Here is a 7,136-nt window from a genome sequence, read left to right as displayed (position 1 = left end):
GGTTGGGCGTTCGCGGGTGGCCGTCAGTTTTACTTCTAGGGTGTTAGGTGATGTATATTTGCATCACTTGGTGATGCATTTTACATCCGATGTAAATCCAGATGTAATAAAATACACATCTACATCATTCGTTGGAGAGACGTTTTTAGTCCAAATGATGCATATTTCGGTTATTTTTACATCTACATCATCTATTGGTGATGGAACTCTCAAGAGATGAAAACCAAAGCTAATGAATTGAAAAAGGAGTTTGGGGCACATGCTCCCAACCACTACTCCCCCGCTTGAAGATCATGCACGCATGATTTGCGTACCCTCGAAAAAAAAAAGATCATGCACGCATGACTCACACAGACATTCCTCGAGGCGGCAAGAAATGTGCGTTCCTAGCGCCAGCAGTGGTCCGGTTCGTTGATCCTTCGCCACCCTTCTCCCCCCACCGGCCGCTAGCTAGCCACGGCACTGATCACGGCATCTTCTCGCCCACTTTTCGAGTAGACAACTACTGGCACTTTCATCGGCGCAGTCCTTTTCCTACCAGAACAAAAGCCAAAACAAACCACTGTGCACACCACACACACAGACACGTGGGGCATCACAGAAATGCAGGCCCACAGGTCATCCATCCCTTCACGCTTCCGTCCGGGACCACCTCCGCCGCGCGGCGCAGGCAGCCCGTCCACGTGGGGACGGAGGCGGTCCACCTGTCGGCGTGCCGGCGCGGAGTCTTTATTTACCCGTCCCGTGCGGCCCTCACTCTTGTGTGCCATCACTCCCATCGCCTCCCCTCTTTTCCTCGCTCGCCGTTCCCCGTGAAGTGATTGGCAGATTGCTTCTCCCTCCGCCGGGATCTCTCCGTCTCCATGGCTGCGATGTGCAGGGCCGCCGCGAGGCAGCTCGTCGACCGGGCCGTCGGATCCAGGGCCGCGCACGTAAGTTTTTTGTCGCTCGGTTTGCTTCCTGCAAGTTTCGGTTGCTGAAGAAGTGCTGCGGTTGGCTGACGGGACTCTGAGGAATGCCGTGTTTTGATTTCTGTCTTCCCGTTGTGCAGACGTCCGCGGGCAGCAAGAAGATCGTGGGCGTGTTCTACCAGGCCGGCGAGTACGCCGACAAGAACCCCAACTTCGTCGGCTGTGTTGAGGGGGCCCTCGGCATACGCGACTGGCTCGAGTCCAAGGGGCATCACTACATTGTCACCGACGACAAGGAGGGGTTGAACAGCGGTGGGTACCCAAAATCATACCCAATTCTTCTCATGCTTTTTGATTTTCCTATAATTTATTATTATTTTGTTAACGATTCTGTAATGCAATTCATGTGCTTCTCTCTGTGAACAATTTGTGAATATATTGTTCTATACATCAGATACAGATCTCAAAACGCTAAACGTAGTGAACTTGGCAGGACTTGTCAAAACCTGTATCGAACTCTTTACTGAACAGATATGTAGTAGTGTTTTACTGAACAGATATATATCAATTCTGAATTATCTGGGTTACTGTGTAGTCTATAATGCTATGAGTAATCCGACTGCCCTGTGTTTTAGCTGATGACAGCGAAGAGTAATTTTTATATGTTCCGTGTGAAATGGGGAGATTTGCTCCCTATTTGGCTAAGCAGCGTATTTTGAAAGAACACAAATCTTGAATAAGCGGCCGTGTTCATGTGAGCTTTGCTGCAGGATCAATTCAAATGCTTATATATATTCCAATCTAGCTTGTATGTTTGAACCCTGTGTGAGTAAGGTGAAATTAATATGATAATTATCTTCTTAGATGGTTTTATATCTCTGATTGTTGTTTTCTTGACTCTTAACATGTGAATAAATGATTGCTGTTCTTGTCCCCAGAGCTGGAGAAGCACATTGAAGACATGCATGTTCTGATAACCACCCCATTCCACCCAGCCTATGTTACTGCAGAGAGGATCAAGAAGGCAAAGAACCTCGAGCTGCTTCTCACAGCTGGGATTGGCTCAGACCATATTGATTTGCCAGCTGCTGCTGCTGCAGGCTTGACAGTGGCTGAGGTTACTGGGAGTAACACTGTCTCTGTGGCAGAAGATGAGCTCATGCGCATCTTGATTCTGCTCAGGAACTTCTTGCCTGGCTATCAACAGGTCGTTAAAGGTGAATGGAATGTTGCAGGCATTGCCCATAGGGCTTATGATCTTGAGGGGAAGACCGTCGGAACTGTCGGGGCAGGTCGTATTGGCAGGCTCTTGCTTCAGCGCCTTAAGCCCTTCAACTGCAACCTGCTCTACCATGACAGACTTCAGATCAACCCAGAGCTTGAGAAAGAAATTGGGGCGAAATTTGAAGAGGACCTGGATGCTATGCTTCCAAAGTGTGATGTCATTGTGATCAACACACCTCTAACTGGGAAAACTAGGTTTCCATTCATCACACTCGTTCTTTTCCATTATCTTCTAGTAATATACAGTTCTCTAAATTCTGTTTGGTCCTTTCTTCAGAGGCATGTTCAACAAAGAAAAGATTGCAAAGATGAAGAAAGGTGTAATCATCGTGAATAACGCTCGGGGAGCAATCATGGATACCCAAGCAGTTGCTGATGCTTGCTCCAGCGGTCACATTGCTGGTACCATTCTTTCACTTAATTAGTCTACCTTAAGCACCAGTATGCTGTAGGGTGTGTATCTTACTCTTGCTGTGGGATCTATGAAATACATCATTTTATTTAGTCTGTCATGCTTTGCATTTATCTGGGGTAATATGATAAAATTTCGAAATCAATATAACGTAATGCAGTAATGTCAAGTACTCAATTATGCCAGTTTGTAGTTAACTATTTCTTGGTGTTGACAAAAACAAAGGTTGATCTATGCCTCTGTAAATTCTGTTCAATCCTGTTTCTTGCCATGGCACTTGTTTCTTTATTATTTTGTCCAAGATTAGGAGAATGATGCAGTACCTTATATTTCTATCTTGGGGATTATTTTCTCAAAGTACATCATTCCTGATTTTCAGGATATGGAGGTGATGTCTGGTTCCCCCAACCCGCACCCAAGGATCACCCATGGCGCTACATGCCTAATCACGCAATGACCCCTCACATCTCTGGAACTACAATTGATGCACAGGTTTGCTTCTGTGTTTTTATCTCAGCATAGGCCTTACGGCGTATCATCGTTTACAGCACTTTGTGTTCTGATACCCAACCATATGCTTTTAACAAAACCATGGACGAATTCTAGTCACTAGTCAGTTACTCCGAATGGATTCTGCATATGGTAACTTATGTTTTCCTTTCCTTCATAAGTGGAGAATCAAGGAATAATCCATATCAAGAGCAATGGACATACAAATAAGACAGTAGGGCAACCTTAACCATCACACATACGCAGCCTAGATCAGTTTATGCCTGTTTATGCATGCCGCGCTTTGCTACCAACTGACCGGCCATGTTTCTTATGTCGATGGAAATTGCTACAGCTGAGGTACGCGGCTGGAGTGAAGGACATGTTGGATAGGTACTTCAAGGGCGAGGACTTCCCCGCGGAGAACTACATCGTCAAGGAAGGCGAGCTCGCCAGCCAGTACAAGTAGTAACCCAACCCCTCCGGAGCTGCTTGTCAACATATCTGAAGCGAGGTGCGAGAGAAGAAACCATTGTGTTGTTGTATGAGTGTTCTCTGAGAACTGAAATAATGGATGTCTGCCTGGGGTTGCAACCATGGCAGTGAATAAAAAGGCTTTGGGATCAAGCTATCTGATTGTGATGTGTACTGCTAGTTTTCCTTTTTAGGAAAATGTGTATTGTTAATTTTGTGTCTTAGAGCATCTACAACCGGACCATATCCGTTCCAAACGCCGGACGTTTACCGGGCAGCACAAAATTGCACCCCAACCGGACATGGCAAATCCGGCCCAATCATCTAGACTAACCGGCAATCTGGGGTGGATATGGGAATGCCTGGACGCGCCCGCCACGTCGGATCCAGCTCACTGTGGCCCACCTGACCCCACATATATTCAACCCTATCCGCACTCCGGACGAAACCTTAGCCGCACTCCACTCACTTCCCTCAGTATCCAAACTCCTCTCCGGCGAGTTTCTGCCTACTCCTTCATGGAGGGCATTGGATCCGGCTCCAAGATGTTCGGAGAACTGTGAGCTCATCCCTTGCAGTCCCGAGGAGCATATGACCGTCCGCGCTGCTCTCCAACGCTCCCGAGAGGAGTGCATCCTCCTGCGATCTTCATCTATCCGACGGGATTCCATTGGGCTTTAGGATTCCGTTGAAGGAGTGTCATGAGCTTTAGGCTGCTTTAAGCCTTTTGTTTGCGCTTCAAGTGCCAAAGTTCAGAGTTGAAGATGGCAGATATTCTCCTCAAGGTTGGCGATGAGGGTGAGGAAAGCTTCGAGAGTGGTCTTGGTATCCACAACTATCAACTTCTCTATCTGTTTAAGATGTTCATGCAAAAGGTGAGGTGAATAAGCAAAACATTCACATGTTGTACCCCGAGTTTCCTGGCGTGGTCTTCAATTTTGCTAGGATGTGCTTTCTGGAAGACGTCAGGATCGGCGAGTACTTTTTGCGTCCACCCTAGGTTTTTTTTAGCCTGAGAGGTTACCAGCTGTGGGCGTCTAAAAATGCATGCCACTGCTAGGGGGGTGTAAGAGCATGGTTAATAGCACAGCCGGTTGCTGGCTATAAACCACCGCCAGGTTATATAAAGTTTTCACCCACATAATAGGTTGGCTTTTATGATTGGTTGTAAGACTGACTCTCTGATAAATACTTAGACGTACTTGCATGTGTATATCATCTGTGATGATCCAGTGTAAAATACATCTCTGTGGCCATTTCAATCAGCATATATATGTCATTCAGGCCAGTAGGACATGCCAAGAAAACTGATTAATAAACAAGCAACAAACAGATGCACATAGTACCATGACACCACACTTGAACATTACACGAGTCTTCATAATGAAGCATTAACCAAACATAAGACTAATTAAGACCCCCTACAAACAAGATATTAGTTTTGATCTTGACGACGATGATCAACAAGCTGATGGCACATAGCACCATGACACCGACATATAAGCATTACACCAGTCTTTATAAGAAGACAATAACCAAACATAATATTAGATAAGATCTCTGGTAAACAAGCCATTTGTTTTGATCTTGACGACGATAAGTTGGAACTTCAGTAGAAACGAGCGGCTAATCCATCTGCATCAACAATCTCCAGCCGCTATATGGAAAAAGGAAACGGTAAATATTTCAACATGGATGCAAATGATGATGAGATGATGATGGCATGCTCATGACAGTAAGGAGTGGAATTATGATTCATTACTGAGTCAGCCGTAGCATGCTCAACTTATTCCTTATGTATAGTTCACAAAATCTCACTTCAGGTCATACACATATGGTACCTCATATGGTTCGGTAGAAATGATAGCTGGAAGTAAATTTCAGGTATTACTTTGTTTTAGTTTGAAGCTTATATGATAGTACAAAAGAATCATATAAGTTGTTCTGCTGGTGTAACAAAGCAAACTTTAATTACTCCCTCAGCTGAATTGACTACAATTGTCAACTAGGCTGATTTGCTCACACAAGTGTCCTAGTTGCGGTACGGGCGAAGGCTTACCTGGTACTCCCTTCGGTCCTTTTTATTTTGCATATAAGTTTTATCCGAAGTCAAAGTATCTCTATTTTGACCAAATTTATAGAAAAAAGTATAACGCTCACAATGCCAAATCAATATTGATATATTCATTATGAAATGTAGTTTCATAGCATATTTATTTGGTATTGTAGATATTGATATTTTTTAATATAAAGTTGGTCAAACTTTGTAATGTTTGACTTGACACAAATCTAACATGCGAAGTAAAAAGGACCGGAAGGAGTATTTAGCTCTACTACCCCTCCAACTAACAACCACGTTCCCCTGTTTTAATTATTACGAATGACGCACGTGTCCTTCTGGACCGCTGGTCCGTCTGCTTGATTCAACACAGGCGGAGGTTTTAGGGTTGGCAAGGTGCTGATTTAGGGGCGATTTGGAGGCTTTAAACCTTTGATTTTTGACGCGCGTGAAGTGATTTGGGGTGAGGCAGCGAAAGATTTGGCGTGTGGGAGGCGCACCGGATTAGAAGCGCCGGCTTGAGCGCTCGTATCATGGTGCAAGCAAACGGTTGTTCTTCGAATTTTGGTTGTAGCCGGGTGATGGACGAAGCGCTTCCTTCTCTCTCCTCTCTTCTCTTCCCTTCAGCTAGGATTTTTCTCACGTGAAACAGATTGCAACCAACTGACTAGACTCTATTGTACCTGCCCCAATGTGGTGGGTGGAAGTAAAGGCTGCCATTGGTGCTTGGATTAGAAGTGGTGGGTTGGGGAGAACGCCCGCCACTACTCACGTATTACCAGTTGCAGGTTAGCAGTGACAGGAGCCCTCCACAGCCACGCCTGTCACTGGTGGGGCTTTTGCACTGCTAGCGTGCTTTTTCATTAGTGTATTGTCGTGGCTTGTGTAAGTTATGTCGATGGTGTGGGCGCTCCTTGCCCATCAGTAGTATCTACTACAACCACCACCGATGAAGGCAGTACCAAATGTCGCTCTTTTCTTAGCCCTTACCATATCATTGACGGGCACCCTTCCGTTGTGATCATAAAAAGGGTAAGAGTATTTCACGAAATATGCTTTGGTGCCGCTTTGTAGCAAAAGCCAAATGGTCAAACAATACAAGATGATGAGATACAGAACCCACTTAGAGCAACTCCAACAGGCCGACCCAAACGGACGGCGATTTCGTCCGCTTTTTGTCCGTTTGGGTCGGCCAGACGGACACGGATGCCCGTTTTCGCATTTGGGTCGGCACGTGCGCCCAACGCTGGCCTGAGACCCATTTTGACGGCGCCAAAAAAAATAAACGCATGCATATTAAAAAAGAAAAACAACACTAATTAAACATTAAAGCCGGCCACGAAGGCCGATGAGAGTCCACATTTGCATTAAAAAAACAGCATAATAAACTACGAGGCGGCGCGCTGCCCTAGGCGTCGTCCTCGGGGTTCGTGAGGTCGATGAGCGTCGGCGCCGGCCCGGCCCAGGCGAACGCCGTGTTCCAGAGCGTCGTCATGTCGGGCTGTGC

General features: G+C 45.9%; 1 protein-coding gene across 1 annotated transcript; it reads left to right on the top strand.

Moving 5' to 3' along the window:
* The first annotated feature begins 752 nt into the window (after nucleotides 1-752).
* LOC119336192 (formate dehydrogenase, mitochondrial-like) lies at nucleotides 753-3,732 on the top strand. Its single transcript, XM_037608204.1, has 6 exons — nucleotides 753-932; nucleotides 1,052-1,223; nucleotides 1,850-2,390; nucleotides 2,473-2,597; nucleotides 2,987-3,099; nucleotides 3,452-3,732. The coding sequence occupies exons 1-6, from the start codon at nucleotides 864-866 to the stop codon at nucleotides 3,563-3,565; spliced, it is 1,134 nt and encodes a 377-aa protein (XP_037464101.1). The 5' UTR covers nucleotides 753-863; the 3' UTR covers nucleotides 3,566-3,732.
* Nucleotides 3,733-7,136: the final 3,404 nt, after the last annotated feature.

This window comes from Triticum dicoccoides, chromosome 7B (genome assembly GCF_002162155.2).
Source record: "Triticum dicoccoides isolate Atlit2015 ecotype Zavitan chromosome 7B, WEW_v2.0, whole genome shotgun sequence".
Lineage (NCBI taxonomy): Eukaryota > Viridiplantae > Streptophyta > Magnoliopsida > Poales > Poaceae > Triticum > Triticum dicoccoides.
The sequence above is the reverse complement of the archived record's forward strand: the minus strand, read 5'-3'. Positions and strand labels throughout refer to the sequence as shown.